The sequence below is a fragment of the Cyprinodon tularosa genome, unplaced genomic scaffold (assembly GCF_016077235.1).
Source record: "Cyprinodon tularosa strain WSP-4 unplaced genomic scaffold, ASM1607723v1 ctg951, whole genome shotgun sequence".
Taxonomy (NCBI): Eukaryota; Metazoa; Chordata; class Actinopteri; order Cyprinodontiformes; family Cyprinodontidae; genus Cyprinodon; species Cyprinodon tularosa.
Window position 1 is genome coordinate 345832 of NW_024039731.1, and position 26065 is coordinate 371896.

The window sequence follows — 26065 nt, forward strand, 5'->3', positions numbered from 1 at the left end:
AGCTGCACTTCTGCTTTGCATGACCACAAGGGGGCGCTTTGCATCATGCAAGTTGCTGCATTTTCAGGATGAACAGCTAATAAAGAATAATCTAAGTTCTGCTTAGAAACAGCCTAATCTGAGGGTTTTGCTGAAAAAGCGTTGAGATAAAAACAGCAGGAGGAAGAAGAAGACGGAAGGAGGAGGTCTAGGCGACCAGTTGGTTCTGCATTAGACGTTGCATCAGAGTGACAGCAGGAAACCACCAACATATGACACCCTCAGTGTCTGTTCCCTTCACTGTAACACCACCAAGCAGAGGGAGCACAGGCAACCATAGAAGGAGCGGAGGAGAACCAGAACCCTTCAGATCTGGAACCAACAGTGACCTCACACCACTAGGAAAGAGACGGAGGAGAACCAGAGGAGGATTTGGAGGAGGAGAAAAGCACAAGCTTGAGATTGAAGAAGTAGAAGGAGGACGGAACACAGTGGAGGAAGAAGAGACGTCTACCAGGAGGAGGACGCTAATGATACCAGCACCTCCGAGCAGAAGAGCAGGCAGTGAAGGAGCCGAGAAGGAGCTGAAAGAAGCCAGAAGGCAAGGAGACATCAGGAGGGTGGAACAGAGGACGGAGAGGAGAGGGGACGCTGTGGAGACGTGATGGAGGAAGACATCAGAAAGCAGGGCATGCTCTTCCTCCAGCAGCAGCGCTTTGGGAAGGTAAAATCTGAGCAGAACCAACGTTTTCTGGTGGAAAATGTTGGTTCTGATTGTGTGTGTCTGCAGAAGTGGAAGCGGATATGGTGCGTCCTGTACCGGGAAAGCTCCTGCTCCATCTCCAGGATGGAGTTCTTCGAGTGTAAAGATGGAGGCCACTTGGAGAAGAACGATAAAACTCTGCGCAAGCAGCAGGAGAACAAGAAGGTAAGACCCCCTAACCAACCTTCTCCACCTCAGCCTTTGTGCTGGTGAATATTCTCAGTCATGAAGGTCATAGTCGTTCCAAAAAAACCAAGCGTCAAAAGCCAAACGACCCCCGTTCCAAAGGGGTGGGCCCGTTTGTCCTTTTCAATTTGCTTGTTTTCGTAACAAAAACAAGGCTTTGTTGGGCTGCTGTATAAAACCTGGAACTCAACGCTATCCACTGGAAGTCCACTGGATTGTTTTTTTACTTTTTTGGAACACCTTAGCTTTGTTTCCGTGGCGATAACTCCCTCTGTCCCCCAGGTGATCCGTCTGGCAGACTGCATCCGGGTGACGGAGGTAGACATGGACGGATGTCCCAGAGACACAGGCTCCTTCCTGGTTGAGACCACGGAGAAGATCTTTGTGTTCGCTGCAGACAGACACCAGCTGGAGGACTGGACTCACAAACTGTGTGAGATCGCCTTCCCTGTAGGTACCACCCAGATTCTCCACTACCTCTTTAAACAAGCCATGAAGGCAGGCAAAGAAGTTCTGAGCTCCAGATTGATGGTGCTGGTTCTGTTCAGAAGGTTGTTTAGGTTCTCCCTGCTGAGATGAACCTCAGCTGAACATCAATGTATGGGTCGGGTCATTGGTTAGAGCCAGATCATGGTTCTTCATGGATTCCAGCTGCAACCGGCTGGTTCCAACAGAGGAACCCTGCTTGCTGAGGTCTTTCCTCTAAAAACTCCAGTAACTGTTCTGGATCTGACTTCTCTGATGTCAGGTTGCCATGGTGGAGATGGACCGCAGCCACCTCTTAACCTCCATCCTATCTCTGTCAGGATGTTCCAGGTGGTTCTCCTGCTGGAAGGTGAACCGCCACCTCAGGCTCAGGTCTCCTGCAGCCTCTAACAGGTTTTCCTGGTCCTGGTTTCAGCTCTGTTAATCTTCAATGAACCCTCTCTGGAGGTTCACTTTGGGTACTCCAGCTTCCTCCCACAGTTGGACTGTGGGAGGAAGTGACTCTGATGTCCCCTTGGGTGTGTCCATCTGTGATTGACTGATGACCTGTCCAGGCCAGACCTCCCTTTTCCCTATAGACTGCTGGAGACAGGCAGACCAATGTCCATGACAGACAAGGAGATGGATGGATGCTCCTTTAACAGCGATGTCTATGATTGAGGCATGGTTTCTGCATTGGAAGAGCGACAATAGCCTTGAATAAATGCATGTACTAGTTCCTCAGCATCACCCCTGGGCACAATGTTTCTAATGTTTTAAATATTTTGAATAGATCAATTCTAGATCTAAATGACAGGTCCTGATCAAAAATAACGGCAAGATTTTAACTTTATTATCAGAGATCAGTTTAATTCCATCCAAATGAAGTGACTGACTAATGAGCTTCTATTTCAGAGACTCTGGTTTAAAGACAGAAAGTTCTTCACCAAACTCTGCTTGGTCATTTATCGCATTGATCTATTCTGCTAAAGTAAACAATCAGCCTGTTTCTAATCTTTCTTAGTGGCTAAAATAATTTCCTGCTGATCTGCTGTCTCACGGTTTCATGTTGATCCGTGGTTCCTCTGCAGTCTTTCAAAATGTGTCTGAAGGACCGTTTCTATGAATTATTACCCAATAAAAGGGTTAAATTTCACTCTGGTCAAAGTCTGGCTCTTAGTTTCAGTTTGGGAAAGACGATGAATAAGATACCAGGTCAGTCCAGGGTCAGTCCACTGAGTCAGTCCACCAGGTCAGTCCGGTTCACCGGGTCAGTCCAGCAGGTCAGTTCAGCGGGTCAGTCCAGTACACCAGGTCATATTTCTTCACCCCACAGCCCAAAGCAAGCTGCCTCTAGTCTTGGCTGCACTGTAAAAAAATGAAAAGTTTGCAGAACTCATCATTTTAAGGTAACACATTTCTGCAAAAGTATGAGTTCAAGACTTAAATTTAATCAAGTCAAGTTTTGAGTTCTTCAAACCTGGAACTCGACGTTACTGTAACTTGCAATCCGGTTAAAGTGGTGGTGACTTTAAAACTAATTATAAATCTTCTGCCTATTGAAAACTCATACTCTCTATGTCCCATGGTGGCTATATTTGTAACCTAAATTATTAGTACCAGAGACAGATTCAAACTGTTGACCTTGGTGGTGAGCTAATGCCCTGCGCTCTAACCACTAGACCACCCTCTAGCTGTTACAAACCCTGACTACTGGGTTTATAAATGTACAACTAGGAGCTGAAGTAACTTCAAAATTAAATCACAAATAAAGAAGCTTCATATTATTGTGCTTCATATTATTAGTTTGACAGTCTTTCTTTAGGAGCTGTTTTAATTTTTAAAACTTAACATCAAATAATTCTCAGGCTCTTAACTCAAAACCCAACTCTTGAAGCACTGAAAACTCCCTCCATAATGTTAAAGATTACAACTACCTTTGTTTTCTGAACTGACTTCAGTTATTGTCCCTATATGTAACTCAGATCATGATCCTATATGAGTCCGGAACCAGGACCTGAGTGTATGACCGGATCAGCGGTTCCATGTTTGCTCCTATAAATAGCAGGATACTGACAGACAGCTGATCTTCTTGACTCACATCTTGGTTTCCTCTTTAAAAGAAAACAACAGGAAGCCCAACAGCCAATCAGAGAAGCTCTTTGAATGGTAAAAACTAATAGAACCCAACCAGGATCTGCACAGGCCAGGATTTAGGGTCAGTCTAAACTAAATGACACTTTAATTTAGAATGGAAAGATGGAAACTCTGGACCCAGCTAAAAATGTCAAACATTAATTTTTACTCATTTTAATATTCCTAAAAACTACACAAACAACAATGACGTTGAAGGAAATTCTCTACAATGTGTTATAGAAAGACTGAAAAACTTTGGGTTTCAAAAAAACTGTGTTTAGGAAACAAAACCAGAAGACAGTTGGGTCATATTTACAGGAAGAGGCTTTAAGGCCTCTTCCTGTAAATATGACCCAACTCTAAATATGACCCAAAAAGGGAAAGCAAACAGAAAATGAAAAAAAAACAAAAACATTTGAACCTCATTACAGTACCAAGAGAGCAGGAGTTAGGATGATAGAACCAACTAAAATGTTTCTGATGCTGGTTTTCAAACCCACGTCTCTACACTACCTACAGTTCCTGTTCTGGTGTTCGGTTCGGATAACCCAAACTCTTTAGAACCAGTACTGGTGTTTGGTTTTCACACTCTGACCTCCAACCTTAGCTGATGAGGAGATCTGGGCACAGCAGCTTCTGTTCAGATGGGAGAGTCTAAGTTAGATCAGTTTAAACTTATCCAAGTGTCAGGCTCAGAACAAAAGGACCAAATTTTCAGGGCAGAGAGACAGTTAATTGTCAAAAAACATTTATTTAACATGGAACTGTAGAGAACAGTGTCAGCATCTTAGGCAGGAAAGTTTGCAGGGGGAGAACACAGGTTAGTGACCATGTTAATCTGGCAGAGGATGATAATAAACATGTGAGTCACTAACCTGTTCTTATAGTTCAGTCCATGTCCAGAGGATGAGGTTGGTTCTAGCTGGTCGGCTGCTGACAAGACGCAGCGGGTACCACCCAGCGAGTCCCAGACGCTGAAGTCCCGGAGGTCGGAGCACAGGCAGCAAATCAGGACCGAGCAGACGAAGGATGGCAGAACTATCCAGAAGGTGAAGCCAAAGCCGGTGTAGAGGACATGCTCATGAGTCAGAGCCAGGAGATCAGAGATACGAAGAGGTACCAAAGGGAAATCCAGGATGATGTCAGGAATTGGTACCAGGTTCAGTACTTAGGCAGAATCCAGCAGGAGTCCGAAGACAGGTCAGGCAAACAGATCAGAACGTGAACAGGCAGGCTCGGTGGTCCAGAGGCTTTGTTCAGGATCAGGCCATCAGAAAACACAAAAGGTATTCGAGAGAACTCTCACCAAAGGCTCCAACAATCTGGCACTGATGACTGGTCTGAAGGCTGGTTAAATAGAAACTGGAGCAGGTGGATCAGATGAACTGCAATGAGAAGTGGGTGGAGCTAGGCAGGTGAATGAAATGTATAATCGGACCTGTCATTAGCGCCAAGATAATCACACAGAGCTTCTAATGAATGAGTGAATAGAAAAAAACGTACTATATTCATGTTTGTTCTGATGAGTTTAACAACGTTACCGTGTTGTGTTATCCAGGTGACTCTCTAATGTTTGTTGATGAACGTATTGCTGTCATGAAATTTGTCTGGTTTATGTTTGAGCAGATGAGCTGGACAGATGGCGGAGCGAAGCGGGGAACCCTACAGAGAGGAAACAGGGTGGATGAAGATGAAGGGATGGAGGACAACTCGCTTTACAGCGGCCGGGAAATAGGTATGGATGGATGGATGGATGGATGGATGGATGGATGATGGATGGATGGATGATGGATGGATGGATGGATGGATAATGGATGGATGGATGGATGGATGATGGATGGATGGATGGATGGATGATGGATGATGGATGGATGGATGGATGGATGATGGATGGATGATGGATGGATGGATGGATGATGGATGGATGTTGGATGGATGGATGGATGGATGGATGATGGATGGATGGATGATGGATGGATGGATGGATGGATGGATGAGGGATGGATGGATGGATGATGGATGGATGGATGGATGATGGATGGATGGATGGATGGATGGATGATGGATGGATGGAGGATGGATGGATGGATGGATGGATGATGGATGGATGGATGATGGATGGATGGATGATGGATGGATGATGGATGGATGGATGGATGGATGGATTGATGGATGGATGGATGGATGGATGATGGATGGATGGATGATGGATGGATGATGGATGGATAATGGATGGATGGATTGATGGATGGATGGATGGATAGATGGATGATGGATGGATGGATGGATGGATGATGGATGGATGGATGGATGGATGATGATCGATGGATGGATGATGATGGATGGATGGATGATGGATGGATGGATGGATGATGGATGGATGATGGATGGATGGATGGATGATGGATGAATGGATGGATGGATAATGGATGGATGGATGGATGATGGATGATGGATGGATGGATGATGGATGGATGATGGATGGATGGATGGATGATGGATGGATGGATGGATGATGGATGGATGATGGATGGATGGATGGATGGATGGATGGATGATGGATGATGGATGGATGGATGGATGATGGATGGATGGATGATGGATGGATGGACGATGGATGAATGGATGGATGGATAATGGATGGATTGATGGATGATGGATGGATGGATGGATGGATGGATGGATGATGGATGGATGGATGGATGGATGGATGGATGGATGATGGATGGATGATGGATGGATGATGGATGGTTGGATAGATGATGGATGGATGGATGATGGATGGATGGATGGATGATGGATGGATGATGGATGGATGGATGGATGGATGATGAATGGATGGATGATGGATGGATGATGGATGGTTGGATAGATGATGGATGGATGGATGGATGGATGGATGATGGATGGATGATGGATGGATGGATGGATGATGGATGGATGATGAATGGATGGATGATGGATGGATGATGGATGGTTGGATAGATGATGGATGGATGGATGGATGGATGGATGGATGGATGATGGATGGATGGATGATGGATGGATGATGGATGGATGGTTGGATGATGGTTGGATGATGGATGGATGGATGAATGATGGATGGATGGATGGATGGATGGATGGATGGATGATGAATGGATGATGGATGGTTGGATAGATGATGGATGGATGGATGGATGGATAGATGGATGGATGGATAGATGGATGATGGATGGATGGATGGATGGATGAATGGATGGATGGATGATGGGTGGATGGATGGATGATGGATGGATGATGGATGGATGATGGATGGATGATGAATGGATGGATGATGGATGGATGATGGATGGTTGGATAGATGATGGATGGATGGATGGGTGGATGGATGGATGGATGATGGATGGATGATGGATGGATGATGGATGGATGATGGATGGATGATGAATGGATGGATGATGGATGGATGATGGATGGTTGGATAGATGATGGATGGATGGATGGATGGATGGATGGATGATGGATGGATGGATGATGGATGGATGATGGATGGATGGTTGGATGATGGTTGGATGATGGATGGATGGATGGATGATGGATGGATGGATGGATGGATGGATCGATGATGATGGATGGATGGATGGATGATGGATGGATGGATGATGATGGATGGATGATGGATGATGGATGGATGATGGATGGATGATTGATGATGATGGATGGACGATGGATGGATGGATGGATGATGATGGATGGATGATGATGGATGGACGATGGATGGATGGATGGATGGATGGATGATGGATGGATGGATGGATGGATGATGGATGGATGATGGATGGATGGATGGATGGATGATGGATGGATGATGGATGGATGATGGATGGATGATGGATGGATGGATGGATGATGGATGGATGGATGATGGATGGATGGATGATGGATGATGGATGGATGATGGATGGATGATGGATGGATGGATGGATGGATGGATGATGGATGGATGGATGGATGATGGATGGATGGATGATGATGGATGGATGATGGATGATGGATGGATGATTGATGATGATGGATGGACGATGGATGGATGGATGGATGGATGGATGATGGATGGATGGATGATGATGGATGGATGATGGATGGATGGATGATGATGGATGGATGATTGATGATGATGGATGGACGATGGATGGATGGATGGATGGATGGATGATGGATGGATGGATGGATGGATGGATGATGGATGGATGGATGATGATGGATGGATGATGGATGATGATGGATGGATGATGATGGATGGACGATGGATGGATGGATGGATGGATGATGGATGGATGGATGATGGATGGATGATGGATGGATGATGGATGATGATGGATGGACGATGGATGGATGGATGGATGGATGGATGGATGGATGATGGATGGACGATGGATGGATGGATGGATGGATGGATGATGGATGATGGATGGATGATGGATGGATGGATGGATGATGGATGATGGATGGATGATGGATGGATGATGGATGGATGATGGATGGATGGATGGATGGATGGATGATGGATGGATGGATGATGGATGGATGATGGATGGATGATGGATGGATGATGGATGGATGGATGATGGATGGATGATGGATGGATGATGGATGGATGGATGGATGATGGATGGATGATGGATGGATGATGGATGGATGATGGATGGATGGATGGATGGATGATGGATGGATGATGGATGGATGATGGATGGATGATGATGGATGGATGGATGGATGGATGGATGATGGATGGATGGATGGATGGATGATGGATGGATGATGGATGGATGATGGATGGATGATGGATGGATGGATGGATGATGGATGATGGATGGATGATGGATGGATGATGGATGGATGATGGATGGATGGATGGATGGATGGATGGATGATGGATGGATGATGGATGGATGATGGATGGATGGATGGATGGATGGATGGATGATGGATGGATGATGGATGGATGATGGATGGATGATGGATGGATGATGGCTGATGGATGGATGATGGATGGATGATGGATGGATGATGGATGGATGATGGATGGATGGATGGATGATGGATGGATGATGGATGGATGGATGGATGGATGATGGATGGATGATGGATGGATGATGGATGGATGGATGGATGGATGATGGATGGATGATGATGGATGGATGGATGGATGGATGATGGATGGATGGATGATGGATGGATGATGGATGGATGATGGATGGATGATGATGGATGGATGGATGGATGGATGATGGATGGATGGATGGATGATGGATGGATGATGGATGGATGGATGATGGATGGATGATGGATGGATGGATGATGGATGGATGATGGATGGATGGATGGATGGATGGATGGATGATGGATGATGGATGGATGATGGATGGATGATGGATGGATGATGATGGATGGATGGATGGATGGATGGATGATGGATGATGGATGGATGATGGATGGATGGATGGATGATGGATGATGGATGGATGATGGATGGATGATGGATGGATGATGGATGGATGATGGATGGATGATGGATGGATGGATGATGGATGGATGGATGATGGATGGATGATGGATGATGCATGGATGATGGATGGATGGATGGATGATGGATGGATGATGGATGGATGATGGATGGATGATGGATGCATGGATGATGGATGGATGATGGATGGATGATGGCTGATGGATGGATGATGGATGGATGATGGATGCATGGATGATGGATGGATGATGGATGGATGATGGATGATGGATGGATGATGGATGGATGATGGATGATGGATGGATGATGGATGGATGATGGATGGATGATGGATGGATGATGGATGGATGATGGATGGATGGATGATGGATGGATGGATGATGGATGGATGATGGATGATGGATGGATGATGGATGGATGGATGGATGATGGATGGATGATGGATGGATGATGGATGGATGATGGATGCATGGATGATGGATGGATGATGGATGGATGGATGGATGGATGATGGATGGATGATGGATGGATGATGGATGGATGATGGATGCATGGATGATGGATGGATGATGGATGGATGATGGCTGATGGATGGATGATGGATGGATGATGGATTGTCAGATAACTAGAATGTCTGAGACGGTTGTGTTTTTGCTGTTATCTTCCTGTTGCAGCAGTTCTGGGTTCAGCCCTCAGTCGGACTTCCTCTTTAACCAAAGCAAAGCCGACTTCCTCCTGCTTCTTTCCAATAGCGGCCATATTTAGCAACCAAAGCCTCCTTAAGACATTTTAACCCTGGAAGCACCATAAGCTGCTCTGGTTTCTGGTCCGTTCTGACTGGTTCAAGCTCTGACAGACTGGTTCAAGTTCCCAATAAAATGATCATTATTTCCAGTATTTTTTCAGTTAACTAGCCGCTGACATACCAGTCTAACCCATAGAAACTGGAGTCAGTAAATAATCCATCTGCTGGCATTCCTTCTCCAAACAACAAAGGTTTTACGGTTTGGATTCTTTGAGACTTTTACTTGGTTTGGTTTAACCTATCAAAGTGTCTTAACATGTCCAACAGGACAGTCACCACCTCTCTGTAGGGACGTGTCAGCTCTTTCAGAAAGTCGTTTTTTCAAAATTAAGCATTTGACCCGAAGATCAGCGTCTTGGATAGAGCCTAGCTGCAGCAACAGCAGGCTGAATGCTCCTGTTTTCTACACTCCTTCAGTTTTTTATTCATCTGAAGAATAGTTGGACTCACCCAGTTGTTACTCTGCTCTGTGTCATCAGCATAACTGCGGTACTTTAACTTATGTGTTATGGAATCTAGGCAAAGGGAAGCTTGTTATAAAGGAAAGAAGCCCCAAGATAGAGCATTGAGGAACTCCATGATTGATTCTATTCAGCTTAGATTACTAGTTACAGAGAGCCAGATGAGCACCACAGCCTCACATACCAACCAAATCCTCTGCTCAGGATAAAAAAAATGTCTCAATCAGCCACATCAATGTTTGCTCTGAGATCCAAACTTTCTAAAAAGAGGTTTTAATTTTGTGATAATGGCTCGGAGCTCGTCGGCCTGGCTGTGTGTTTCCTGGACGGGGCCGCCTGTGGAGCTGGTTGACAGTTGCCTTTTGTATCTATGCTTCTTTTTCTACGTCTGCTTCCGTCTCCTTGAACCCCAGTGGGCCTCAGCAGATGGCCGCTCACACTGAGCCTGGTTCTGCTGGAGGTTTCTTCCTGTTCAAAGGGAGTTTTTCCTCTCCACTGTCGCTACAAGCATGCTTAGTGTGAGGGATTGCTGAAGAGTCAATGAGTCGATGCAATCAGCTGATTTTCCTTAGATAGAAAACTTTGAATCAATCTGACTGGATGATCTGGTGAACTGGAAAGTGACCTGAGATGACATGTGTTGTGAATTTGCCTACTCCCAGTCATCAGTGCCAGAGTATTCTTAAGCCTTTGGTGTGAGAGGTTTCTAGATTGTGTTCTGATTGCCTGATCGTGGCTGTTTTGCTGTTGGACCTCTTTGCCTGCCTCCTTCTGTTCTGACCCTTTTGCCTGACCTGTCTTCGGACACCGGCCTCTTATGGACTGAACCTGGATCTGCCTCCTGACTTTGAGCTGGATTATCCTGCCTACCTTGTCTGCTTGGATCTGACCTCCTGCCAGTTCTGAAGCCACCTGGACCTCTCTGTGTGGCAACCGCTGCATCTTGTCAGCCGAGCGGCTGGTATTAACCTCGTTCTCTCTGCTCGGACTTTACTCTAAACCAGAGTTTCATGCCTTAGACGCCCTTGCCGTTGCTTCTGCAGATCCGTAGCCTGTTTATTTATTAAACGTTTTTTGAATAATCCCGCTGTCGGCCAGGTCCTGCCAGGTTCTGTGCATGTTTGATGATCAGAAAGTGCATTTGCAGGGTTCAGAAGTCTGCAGCTGAGTCAGTATGGTTTAACCTTTTTTAAATGTTCTTCCCTTAAAGGACACAAATAGTTTGTGTGTTAAGAGCTCATTTTTTGCGAGGACAGAGTTTCCACTGCGGTCGGCTCGCTGCTGCTGAGCTTCCATCTCTAAGTCGCTGTGTGGTTGTGTAGTGGAAAATGTAAGAGCTGGTTCCTGCTGCGGTTGCAGGCCCGATGCAGGGTGTTGCAGTGCTGCGGTGACCAGCAGATACAAGACGACCTCAGCTTTTATCTTGGCAGGACAAACTTCCTTTTTCTAAGCAGGAAGTACTTAACGTTTAGATGCCTGTTTTATTATCGTCTCTAAACGCCTGAGAATTTGTCGACCAGCATCCGTGCGAACCAGGAAGATGCTTTTTTTAGTGCTCAGCTGGTTTCACAGGGTGGAGTTGCTCCTTCATGGCGTGCATCATCACAAACAGAAGAAGATATGATGTGAAAAAATGACTGGAAACAGAAAGGTGGAAGCAAGTTGCAGAAGACGAGTGTTTGCTCTGCAGTGTGACTGCTGAAGCTTTCCTGTTAAACGGCTGCTGTTTGGCACAGTGGCGCCTCCAGAAGTGTTTCATGATGGGGACCAGATGGGGCCACTAAAAATCTTGGGGTGGCCACTGAAACTAAAAGCCATAACTTCATGGGTTTTTAATCTACTATTGTTGTAAACCTGCCTGTAGAATCATAACTTCGGTAAATACCTACTCTGATCTTGGTTTACTGTTGGATTTTTAATGTTATGTGACTGGCTGTGCAGAATGGGATGAGATGCTAGACTGATGCTACTACAATTTACCCTGGAGAGTGGGGTGGCCAGTGGGGTGGCCATGGCATTACACGGGTCCTTGCCACCCCTTTGTGGTGCCACTGGTTTTGGGTCATTGTTTTTATAATAAATATTGGCTTTAATCTAAACACCCCAGAAAGTAAAAACTAAAACAGTGGATGTGGATGGATGCGATGAGTGCACCGATCAACGCCGCATCTCTGCTGGGTGGTGGATTGAAGCTCGGTTTTACCAAAGCTACCTGAGATTAGCTCATTAAAAAGGTCAACCAGCTGGTGTTACAGGTGGTTTGGTGCAGTTCAATCAGCACATGTTTCTGTCCAGTAAAATTCTCTGCATGCAGCGGAACATCGGGGAACATTAAAAACTTTGAATTTATAGATGAGTCACAATTGATGTACAACAAACTCCAGTGATGTTTGCAGCATCATGCTGCAAACAGATGAAAGAGGAAGATGAGAGTGATCGTTATCCAACAGCAAACATACATGAACTTATTAACAGAAATGATTTAACCTTTAGTTAAACACATTTTAGTTAATTCCTCCCTAACTTGGCTGGTAGAATGAGATCCAAATGATGAAGCTAAACAGAAAACTAGCAAACTATCTACAGATAATAAGAAAAAATGGAATGATCGATAATCATAGCCAATAAAAGATGTTAAGGATTAGATTAGATTAGATTTTATGTTTGAGAACCAAACTTAATCTAAAATTTGAATAGAATTTAACTTTACTGTCATTCCACAATCACAAGTACAGAGCAACAAAATGAACTCTCTCCATTTAACCCTTCCCCTTGGGCAGCAGTGGGCTGCCATTGTGAGGCACCCAGGGAGCAGTGTGGGGTTAAGGATCTTGCTCAGGGACCCAGTGTGGCAGTCTGTGGGAGTGGGACTTGAACTCAGAACCTCTGAGACCCAAGTGCGATCCACTAGGCCGCCACTTTTTGATTAATTAATATATTCAAATTATTTCAAAACTGGGCAAATAAAAGAAGAAGATAAAATGTTATTTGGATAAAAAATGTTTCAGAGAATTAATTTGTGACATTTGATTCCTGATATTATGTTAATTAGCAGTAAAAAAGCGGCTAACGCTAAGCTAACACCAAAGTTTCACGGAAACCTTTAATAACATCTATAGGGTTCCTGTGTGTTTTACAGATAGAACAGACAACTGAGCCGTTTTAAACTAGAGGAAATACCCTGGGTTGTAGAAAGGGGTTATAGAATGTAAAACCTAGTTTCCATTGTCATAGATGAATAACGATAGTTCAGTGGGTGAAATGGACGTACAGAGAAGTTCAAACACCATTAACACCCCCTTTCTCTACAAATCTCACAATTCTAAACTTCCACCATAAAACGGACGAATCCAAATAAACCACCGAGTTGACGTAAACTTGAGGAAGTTGCCTTATTTGGTTCTGGCCGGTAATTTGGTGGTGCTGCACTGTAGTCAACCAAAATCCCGGATGATTTAGAAATTACCCCCGGACATTTTTTTTAGGTAAGAAAAGTAGGACATGTCCAGGAAAAAGAGGAAGTTTGGTCACCCTACCATATCAACAATCTGATGTTTCAGTGAGTGAGTGCTTGTTGCTATGATGCAACTTTGCTCAGCAGCTTCGCTCCCTGTAAACCAACCAATCAGAGCACAGCTCATCTAAATATTCATGATCGTACCATAAAAGGAAGCAAACCTGTGGTTTCATTCTAGGGCTTTTAACCAGGCTGCATTAGGGCTCATAGAACAGCTAATATGCCATTTTCAGCCCAACCAATGTTACACACCCTATTAGAGACCTGAAGGACCAGATACCCTATAGAATCATTCTATCACCCTATTAGAGACCTGAGGACCAGATACCCTATAGAATCATTCTATCACCCTATTAGAGACCTGAAGGACCAGATACCCGATAGAATCATTCTATCACCCTATTAGAGACCTGAAGGACCAGATACCCTATAGAATCATTCTATCACCCTATTAGAGACCTGAAGGACCAGATACCCTATAGAATCATTCTATCACCCTATTAGAGACCTGAAGGACCAGATACCCTATAGAATCATTCTATCACCCTATTAGAGACCTGGAGGACCAGATACCCTATAGAATCATTCTATCACCCTATTAGAGACCTGAGGACCAGATACCCTATAGAATCATTCTATCACCCTATTAGAGACCTGAAGGACCAGATACCCTATAGAATAGTTCTATCACCCTATTAGAGACCTGAGGACCAGATACCCTATAGAATCATTCTATCACCCTATTAGAGACCTGAGGACCAGATACCCTATAGAATCATTCTATCACCCTATTAGAGACCTGAAGGACCAGATACCCTATAGAATCATTATATCACCCTATTAGAGACCTGAAGGACCAGATACCCTATAGAATCATTCTATCACCCTATTAGAGACCTGAAGGACCAGATACCCTATAGAATCATTCTATCACCCTATTAGAGACCTGAAGGACCAGATACCCTATAGAATCATTCTATCACCCTATTAGAGACCTGAAGGACCAGATACCCTATAGAATCATTCTATCACCCTATTAGAGACCTGGAGGACCAGATACCCTATAGAATTATTCTATCACCCTATTAGAGACCTGAAGGACCAGATACCCTATAGAATCATTCTATCACCCTATTAGAGACCTGAGGACCAGATACCCTATAGAATCATTCTATCACCCTATTAGAGACCTGAAGGACCAGATACCCTATAGAATCATTCTATCACCCTATTAGAGACCTGAGGACCAGATACCCTATAGAATCATTCTATCACCCTATTAGAGACCTGAGGACCAGATACCCTATAGAATCATTCTATCACCCTATTAGAGACCTGAAGGACCAGATACCCTATAGAATCATTCTATCACCCTATTAGAGACCTGAAGGACCAGATACCCTATAGAATCATTCTATCACCCTATTAGAGACCTGAAGGACCAGATACCCTATAGAATCATTCTATCACCCCATTAGAGACCTGAAGGACCAGATACCCTATAGAATCATTCTATCACCCTATTAGAGACCTGGAGGACCAGATACCCTATAGAATCATTCTATCACCCTATTAGAGACCTGAGGACCAGATACCCTATAGAATCATTCTATCACCCTATTAGAGACCTGAAGGACCAGATACCCTATAGAATCATTCTATCACCCTATTAGAGACCTGAGGACCAGATACCCTATAGAATCATTCTATCACCCTATTAGAGACCTGAGGACCAGATACCCTATAGAATCATTCTATCACCCTATTAGAGACCTGAAGGACCAGATACCCTATAGAATCATTCTATCACCCTATTAGAGACCTGAAGGACCAGATACCCTATAGAATCATTCTATCACCCTATTAGAGACCTGAAGGACCAGATACCCTATAGAATCATTCTATCACCCCATTAGAGACCTGAAGGACCAGATACCCTATAGAATCATTCTATCACCCTATTAGAGACCTGAAGGACCAGATACCCTATAGAATCATTCTATCACCCTATTAGAGACCTGAGGACCAGATACCCTATAGAATCATTCTATCACCCTATTAGAGACCTGAGGACCAGATACCCTATAGAATCATTCTATCACCCTATTAGAGACCTGAGGACCAGATACCCTATAGAATCATTCTATCACCCTATTAGAGACCTGAGGACCAGATACCCTATAGAATCATTCTATCACCCTATTAGAGACCTGAAGGACCAGATACCCTATAGAATCATTCTATCACCCTATTAGAGACCTGAAGGACCAGATACCCGATAGAATCATTCACCCCTTTAATGGAGGGAAAAGGAGCCCTCATGACCCTCTCTGCTGTTCTCACCGCTCTTCTGACCTTCGACAGTGGCGTCAGATGTAGGAGTGTGCAAGTATTTCAAGTGACTTGAAAAAGCTCTATATAAGTACAGGCCAGGTCATCCATTCTGAGGCGCTACAGCCTCCACACCCAACAGTGAGACAGCTGGTCAGAACGCTCTCTATGGTGCTTCTGGAGAAGGTGGGGAGGATGTGGGGGGGGCAGGAAGTCCAAGCGCTTCTGGGCCCTTTGGACCAGTGAGGTGGTGTTTCCAGTCCAGGTGAGGGTGTCTGTGATGAATGACCACCTCTACAGCTGAGCTGTTGATGAGCAGTGGAGCGTGGTTAGGCAGGTGGCTTTTGTATTATGTGATCACCCGTATGCCTTTCCACATCCTCCTGGTGTTCCTGGCATCATAGAAGAGATCCTGGATCTTCTGACTATGGTTCTGCCACCAGACTTGAAAGCTGAGTTCGGTGCTTTTAGTGATTTCTGAACCTCTCCATTTATCCAGGGTGGTTGGTTGGCCCTGGTGGTGATCTTCTTTTTGATGCTGACGTCCTTAATGCATTTGTTAATGTAGGCTGACACAGTCATGGCATACTCACCTATATTTAATATGTTGTCATATGTTGCTGCGGCGTGGAACATGCCAGAGTCAGAGCATTAAAAGCAGTCCTGGAGTTTCTCCATGGCCCCCTCAGACCAAACTCTGACCTGCTTCACTCACCTGCTTAATAAGCGATGATTATCAGGCCTCTGCAGCCCTTGGTGGCTGCTGGGAAGGAAGGGAATAATCTGTGGGAGCAGAAACATCCAAAACAGAAAAACTGAGTTTCATATTTTCATATTTTAAGGTTTTAAACTCTTTGAACCTGAACCAGTCTGTCCAACTGGTTTCCCTTCTGCTGCTGCAGCTTATCCTCATCTTCCAGTCTGTGAAACCTGCATCAGAAGCTGGAGCTCTCCCGGTGAAGGAGTGATGGTCTTCTTGCTTTCTAATGTCCCTCCTTTCTCACCGAAGCAGAGCCCGTATATTCCAGCTGGGATGGTACCTGAGCTCCTGTTGGTAAATGAAGTTTCCACCTGAGCTGCTGTTCTGGTTGTGGTGGTGTCTTTGAAGAAACGTGGTCGGCCAGAAGATGCTTGTCTGCGAGTGTTCGGCTCCACATGTCACATACAGCTATGGGGGGCAAACACCTGCAGAACATTTCAGAACAAACCGAAACCAATGCTTCAGTTTAAGCTTTAACCAGAACTCAGGTGTGACCCAAACAGCACCTCATGTCATCCAGCTCTGCGTACCTCTTCAGCACCTCTCCTCCTCTTCATCAGGCCCAACCTCCTCCTCTTCATCACTCTTCTTTACCTCCTTGGTCTCATCAAATGATCCATCACATCTTGTGTTTTTCTTCGGCTCAGTCTAAACCTTCAGACATTTATTGCACTGAAAAAAAAATAGAGGTTGACAGAACTTACATTTTCTAGGCAACGTGATGCATTTGGTTTTTTGAGTTTTCTTTACTTAAATTCACTGTGGTTGAGTTTACAAAGATTTTTGAGTTCTGCCAACTTAGGTTTTTGGAGTGTTACATAGAAATTTTGAGTTCTACCAACTTAGGTTTTTGAGTTTCACCTTTAAGTTCTGAGTTCTATCAACTTTGTTTTATGAGTTTGACATATAGATTTTGAGTTCTACAAACTCAGATTTTGTAGTGTTATCTGCAAGTTGAGTTCTATCAACTCAGTTTTTTTAGTCCTACCAATCGTCTTCACTACCAATCATTCAACACACAAAAAATTATGTTAATACAACATTTTTATTGCTTCAAGCCAAACATTGCATCAATAGATACAGTATAAAACCATGTTCAACAACATAATCTTAACTGCACAGATCAAAGTAACATGACACTGGACCAGAATGTTCTAGATTCGTAAGAGTGATGATGAGGGAAAAAACAGTAAGACACCATTTTAGTAAGAGGAAAACACACAGGTAATTTTTTGTGAAGTAAGTGTATTAACATATATGAAAAAATAACAGTTTTACAAATTTGGACGGCCTTCAGTTTGTTTTTTTCAATTGTAGTCTCTTTAAATTGGGTGCACCCTTTTAAAAAAAATAAAATGAAATAAAATGTCTTGTTTCCCAACGGAAAAAGAAAAAGGTTTTCCCTTTTTATCTCTGAGTTTTTCTTTTTAGTCCTACCACTCCGACAGGACGATGAATGCAAAAAAAGAAAGTCCTCTTCAGTCCAAATCCTTCTCTTCAGTCCAAATCCAGATGTTCACACGGTTGGCTCGCCATCTCCATTTAAGGAGAGAATCCAGAATCCAGGGTATCCAAAAAACCCAGCCTGCATAGCACCACAGGGCTTAGTTAAATCCATTCACTTCTTGTTCTTAACTGTACAGTTTATATCTCTCCAAGTATGATAAATTTCAGTGTGTAATGTAACTTTTCTAACTAATTACGAATTAACTGCTGCATTACAGGGTTAACATATAAAATGTTAATGTCACTGTTTTTCTTGTAAAGCAAATAAAATCATGAAAGCAAAAAATCCACATGTAAATAATGTAAATAACAGTAAATACCCACATCGGATTAAGAAAGTAAAATAATATAGTCTTGTAATATTCTGTGCCTGAGTGCAACAACACTGCACTACATAAAACAATTTAGAAATTTAATAAGTTATTACACTCAACTTAATGTCTCTTTTCATTTGTACAATGAAAATATCAGGCACACTCTTTTCTCTATGCATAAACACTCACCCGCACATGCGCGGCACAAACACGCACGCGCACACGCGCATTATAAACGCGCACGTGCGCTGCTTTTCCTTTCATCAGAACGTGAAAAACATGTGAACTCATGCTTCAACTCGGTGGCAATACACCACAAGGGAATGCTAACTCACGGAGCTAACCGCTAACTGTCTGTACTTTGCAGCACTCACCGGGAAAACTGGTAAGGTCCCAGGGTCGTTCCTCCGTGGTTCTCCAGATGCATAAAATCACAATGTCCGCCAATCTTCTCAAACACGAGGGAAAAAGGCTGTGCCCTTGAAGAAAGGGATAGGAAACCCCGTACCGTAGTGGGCGTGTCCATGAACATAAGCAGTGCGCATGCCCATGAGTTTACAGTTGAGGGAACTCAAAAAATCTTGTATAGGCGATTTAAAACTCCTTGTTAAACCAACTTCTGAGAATTTGAGTTGGGCAAACGTGTATTTATTTGTTAGATGTCAAATTTATATTTCTGAGTCGGATTACAATACAATTGTGTGTTAGAACAACAATTGCCATTTACTTTTTTAACAGTGTGGTGAAAAGGGTTTGTTTCTGAATGGAAACGCCGAGGATAACCTGAAATAACTGTTCTGGTTCTGGTTCTGGAGCTGCCTGCACTTTGGTTTTATTTCCTTCTGCAGTTTGTTGTGGATCTGATCAGAACTCGGAAGAACCAAACAGCAGACTCAACAAATTAAACACAGTAAGCAGAGGAAAAGCTTCCGGAAGTGGATTCTGAAAGCAGCAGTGCTATATTTAGCGGTACCGTGCTGCACTGGTACCACCACAGCACTGAGGTCAGAACAAGCAGCTCCTGAAGTTGCTGCTGTTACTCCACTTCCTGCAACACCTGCAGCTCTGCTGCTGCTCTCATTCAGAAGCCTCCTCAGAAACTCTGAGCCCAAGCATTTCAACCCGTTTAAAGAAAAGAGTCCGGCAGTCCACCCTTCTCTGAACAGCCCTAGCTTCTGATAGGAACCAATGTCTGACGTTATGACTGAGTTAAAGATTCCCTCAGTGGGCTGTGATCAGAATGAAGATGAGAGCAGATACTGCAGCTTGTTTTGGACCTCCTATCAGATGAGGACATGAGATATAACCCTGGTTCGCATTAAGAGTTTCTGGGCCAAACAGTCAGATCTAACCAGTCAGAGCAGGACAATTAGTTTGGGAACCAACGCCTTGGTCCGGTGGTGATCAGGCTCCTGGATCCATGTGGGTCTGGAGGAGTATGCAGCCTCAGCTGGTCACCATCTCAGAAAGCTCAACAATCAGGTTCTATCCATGGTGGGCTGATGTGTTTGATTCATTATTTATGGTGTTAAACAATGAACAATAAACAGTAATTAAACTGACGTCATGACTTATTTTAAGACATTACTTTGTGTGTGAGACAGTGCGTGACTTCAAAGTGTCTGTGCGGAGGACGGACTCATCAGATCGATGCAGACTGAAGGGGGACGGAGTCTTGAGAGCCGACATGGATGCTCTGCACCTGCTGGGCAAGACGGGGGACATCCTGTACACCTGGCCATACAGGTACCTGCGGCGCTTCGGACGGGACAAGGTAAGGCTGAGAACCGCCAGTGCATTTTACTTTTCTTTCACCAGTTCACCGCAGTTCTTCCAGCAGTCCACACCTTCTCTGCTCTCTTTTTCTCATGGTCTTCTCCTTCTTTCCCATCGCTCGGCTTGCCACAGGTTTGCCTGCTGTGTCTAAAAGTAGCAGCAGCAGCAACCCAGACTGACAGCTCATTGGCTCATTTGGATCACGTGCAGCCTTTTCCTTTAGATATACAAATATCTGCACCTTAGAGAGCTAAGGGAAGACTACGCAGTTGACAGTTGACTTGGATTATTGCACCTTCACTGCATAGATGTACTGACCTTATAAAATAAGTAAAAAATTACACAGGCTACACAGTAGTTGGCATGGGTTATGGCACAGTGAGAGAGAAGAAGTCAGGTCTCTCTGTACACAAGCAGGCATATAAGGAACATCAGAAAGCGTATGCCTTTTCTCTTAAGGAAGCACGGTCTAAGTATTATTCCAATATTATCAACAGCTGTCCGGGAAATTCCAAACAGCTTTTCTCGACAATAAAACATCTCCTTCATCCCAATCAACAAACTGAGATTGAGGATTCGACTGAAAAATGCAATCTGTTTCTCTCATTTTTCAAAAACAAAGTAAATTCTATTAGATCTCAGCTCCACAGCCTTCCTGATCTTCGGCTGCCATCTACCCTTGTACACCATGGGTCCATGAGCTGCTTTGATGAAGTTGCAAAGAGTGAAGTGGAGAACATCCTCAAGAAAATGAAGCCTTCATCCTGTGCCCTGGATCCCTGCCCCTCATCACTCATAAAATCTAATCATGCCGCAATAAGTCCGTTAATCACACAAATAATAAACAAATCACTGAAATCTGGTCATGTTCCATTGCCTCTTAAAACAGCCATCATTAAACCTCTTCTAAAGAAATCTACCCTGGATCCAGATATTCTTTCCAATTACCGCCCAATTTCACATCTTCCTTTTCTGTCAAAAGTGCTGGAAAAAGCTGTTGCCGCTCAGCTGCAGCTTCATCTAGAACAAAACTCCCTGTACGAGAAATTTCAGTCTGGGTTTCGTTCTGCTCACAGCACTGAGACCGCTTTGCTGAGAGTTACTAATGACATCTACATGGCAGCTGATGCTGGGTCTACATCTCTCCTTGTTCTCCTTGATCTAACTGCAGCCTTTGACACTGTGGACCATAACATCCTACTACACCGTCTTCATGTGGAGGTCGGTCTCTGTGACACCGTTCTGGACTGGTTTAAATCTTTTCTCTCCAATCGGCTGGAATGTGTTAGCCTCGGCAAGGCCAAGTCCCAGGCTGTCTCTGTCTCCTGTGGTGTCCCACAGGGGTCAGTATTAGGGCCCCTGCTGTTTTCCCTTTACATGCTGCCTTTGGGTCAAATCATAAATCGATATAACATCTCCTTTCACTGCTACGCCGACGATATACAACTCTATATTAGAACTGGAGCATCATCACCATCTTCACTTAATGCTTTCACTACCTGCCTGGAGGAGATAAGGAAGTGGATGACTCAGAATTTCCTTCAGTTGAACTGCTCCAAAACTGAGGCCATGCTGATCGGAACACCTCACCAGGTTCAATCTTCAACTATGACGACTGTTTTCTTTTCTGGACAAGACATCCCATTTTCCACCATAGTTACAAATCTTGGAGTTAGAATGGATTCTCAATTTACTTTTGAAAATCACATTAAGCATCTGTCTAAAATCTGTTTCCTTCATCTTCGTAATATCTCCAAAATTCGTCCGTTTCTTTCTTTTTCTGATGCTGAGACTCTCGTTCATGCATTTGTCTCCTCCAGGTTAGACTACTGCAACTCTCTGTTTGTTGGAATCCATAAAAAACATCTTCAGAAGCTCCAATACATTCAAAACAGCGCAGCCAGGATTCTCTTGAGGGCCCGCAAATTTGCCCATATTACACCTATTCTGCATGACCTTCACTGGCTTCCCATCACCTGCAGAGTTCAATACAAAATCGCGCTCATCACCCATCAGTGTTTAAACGGATCCTCACCGGATTATCTGAAGGACCTTCTCACTCCACATTCATCCACCAGATCTCTTCGATCACAAGACTGCAACTTCCTTCACCTTCCTCGCTCCAGATTAAGGTCCATGGGAGATCGGGCCTTCGCTGTCGCTGCCCCCCGTCTCTGGAACTCTCTCCCAGATCATCTGAGAGCTCCACAACCATTGAATGATTTTAAAAGAGGCTTGAAGACTTTTTTATTTAAGCAAGCCTATTCTGCCTCCACATGATTTTTATGTTGTTTATTTTTATCTTTGATTTTATTGACCACATGATTTTTATGGTTGATTTTTATCTTTGATTTTATTTGCACTGTGTAGCACTTTGAGATTTTTCTTAATGAAAAGTGCGGTACAAAATTGGATTTATTATTATTATTATTATTATTAAGTGACAATAGGTAATGTTTTGCACAAGATGTCAAAGGGGGGGTGCTGACCCTTGTCCCTCTTCCTATCACCTCCTTCTTCCCCCAAATGAGGAGTTGTACAGCCTGATGGCTTGAGGAACAAAGGTGTTCAGCAGTCTGTTGGTCTTCCATTTGGGGAGGAGAAATCTCCCACCGATCAGGCTTCTCTGATTGGTGAAGACGGTGTGCAGAGGGTGGCTGGCATTATCCATAATGTCCAACAGTTTGTTAAGTGTCCTTGTCTCTGCCGCCGTCCCCAGAGGGTCCAGCTTCTAGCCAATCACAGAGCCGGCTGTCCTCACCAGTTGGTCCAGTCTGGAGGCGCCCATCATGGATGTGCTGCTTCACCAGAAAAGGACACGGGCAACCAGAGACTGGTAGAACATCTCAAACAGCTTATTGCAGATGTTGAAGGACCTTAGTCTCTTCAGGAAGTCCATCCTGCTCTGTGTCTTCCTGTGCAGGTGGCTGGTGTGTGTTGATCAGTCCAGTTAATTATCCAGCCACACTCCAAGGTATTTCTATGAATCCACAGCCTCCACCTCAGCCCCCTCCAGTAGTACTGGCTTAGTCTTTAATCTGTTCCTCCCAAAGTCTGTGAGCAGCTCCTTCTTCTTGGAGATGTTGATCTGCAGGTGGGTGGTGCACCACCAGGTGGCAAAGTCATGCACCAGACTCCTGTCCTCCTCCTCTCTGTTGTCCCTGATACACCCCACATGGCTATGTTATCTGCGTACTTCCGGATGTGACACAGCTGGAGCAGGTCTGGTGAGAGGGACTCAGACAGATAATAGAGAGAAACAATAAAGCTCACTGATTAAACCCTGGCCCTACATGATGCTGTCCATTGTTTACATCCATGACTTCTGTCGCTCTGGTGACATTATCAAACACACAGTTGCTGCGAAGGGTTAGACCAGCTTTTTTTGCCAGGGTCCACCCACGTTTGAAGAGCCCGGTTTAACGCGCTATTTTCAGTGGAAAAGAGGCTCTAGTGTTGCTTCACAGCAGAAGCAGAGACTCTGGTTACTGATAAAGGTCTTCTTCTCTTCAGTCCACCTTCTCCTTCGAGGCGGGTCGCAGGTGCGACTCTGGCGAGGGAAACTTCGAATTCGACACCAAACAGGGAAACTTCCTGTTCCAGGCTGTCGAAGCGGCCATTAACCTGCAGAAGATCTCCCTCCCACACAGACAGACCTCTGGAGGAGGCCTGGTGACTCCAGAGGTCCCCCCCAACCTCCAGAATCAGAACCTACCGCCCCCACCAGTTAACCCAACAATGGGCCATAGCAGGACGCTTCTGCCCCAGCCCTGTGTTCAGGTTCAACAACCTCCAGGTGCTCAGGTAAGACCACAGTTCAGGTTTTTTTTTTAGAATAAAAGCACTGTTTCCCTAAAACATTTCTACAAATGCTTAGTTGAAATTAGATTGGATAATTGTTCTTATTCTTTATGAGTTGTCAAAGGTTACAATCAATGACTTAACATGATAAGTTTAATTTCATTCCAGGAACCATATTTTGACAGAAGCCCACCTCAACAAGGCCCAGGGCTTGTTAGTCTGGCAGGTTTTACATCTCCTGAAGTGTCTTTGTCTGCAGGCGGCTGATGGTGTTTACAGTATGGTGACCGAACCTCAAAACCTGCAGATGGTTCATGACAAAGAAGCCGAGAGCTCCCATTCCTCACAGCAGCAGCGCCCTCAGCAGGTACGAATCCACCCAGTTTGATCTAATAGATCAGTGATATTTACAGCAGAAAGAAAACATCAAAGATATGCCTTTTACAGCGCCCGGACATTTAGGCGCCGAGTGGAGACAAAGACCTTTTGGAGTGATTGATATTCTCAATGAACATGTCACTCCTAAATCCCTTTGTAATATTTAAGCACAGGATACTGACTGATGGATTCTTCCTGTCCTTTACAGTCTCGTCTGGAGCCTCCGGTGGATAAAATCCTCACTGGAGTGAAGAGTTTGACTCTGGATACCCGCGGAGTCCCCATACCCAGGAAGAACCAGGTCAAGATGATCTCCAGCTGCCCCCTGCCCAACGCCAGCCCAGAGTCTGGCAGCAGCCTGGCAGCGGGCCCCGGCTCTAACCCAAACCAGAACCCCCGCCTCAGCCCGAAACTGAGCTCCAACCCCAACCTGGAACAGACATACTCCCAGATCACCATGACGGACGTCGGTGGGCGGGGCACCAAGAAGGAGAAAAGTAGCAGCGCTGGCTCACCGCCGATGCTAAACAGGGACCCAGAATACTCCCTCCCCTTCGACACCATCGCCTCAAACGTCATGTCCGACATCTTGCAATCCAATCAAGACAATCCAGGTGCGGACCCGTTATACGACAGCATCGACGAGATGAAGATAAGGAACATCTTTAGGAGCGAAGCAAGGACTCAGGAATCCACATACGGGAAGGTGGATCACATCTACGATGAGCCTGAAGGCTGCGCTGCCGCCGGAGGACAAAAGGTCACGCCCCACTCCTCAGTCTACGACGACCCCGAGGAGATGAGAGGAGATGCCTGGAGGATCATGGGAACATCAGCTGACCCTAAAGGCCATGAGTACCCCTATAACCCCCGCGTGGATGACTATGCTGTGCCCAAACGACCCAAGAGGGTGTTGGCTTCCCAGCAAAGTCTTGCTAAAGAAGAAGAACAGGCACAGAACCAGGAGGAGGAGGATGAGGATGAGGAGGACGAGGAGAAGAGGGAGAAGGAGGAGCAAAAGTTTTCACCATACAACAACGTGATAGTTAAAATAGCCTGACAGAGGAAGTAGACCTCCTTTCATCCATCCATCATTCATCCATCATCCATCCATCCATCCATATGATGAACTTGTAGATGCAGGAGAAGGACCTGTAACTGAATGTCATGGACTCCATTGATGGACCTGCAACAGGTTGTGAAACTGTCTACAATGATTCAGGGTTGGAGGAAGCAGAGAAGAGGACGATGTCATGATGTGTGATTGCTCTAACAGCTATCCAGCTATGCTAATTTAGGCGCCTGCTGTGGTTCTGATCAGTTTATGTCATGTCGACTACATGTTGTAGTTTTGCATCATTAAACAGAAGTGAAGTAG

At 44.7% G+C, this 26065-nt stretch overlaps 1 protein-coding gene across 1 annotated transcript; it reads left to right on the plus strand.

Moving 5' to 3' along the window:
• On the plus strand, nt 1–26065 carry dok2 (docking protein 2). The gene is made up of 8 exons (XM_038275285.1): nt 1–703; nt 770–907; nt 1211–1378; nt 5156–5264; nt 20337–20506; nt 24022–24312; nt 24569–24676; nt 24896–26065. Exons 1-8 carry the CDS (start codon nt 644–646, stop codon nt 25745–25747), a joined length of 1896 nt encoding a protein of 631 aa, XP_038131213.1. The 5' UTR covers nt 1–643; the 3' UTR covers nt 25748–26065.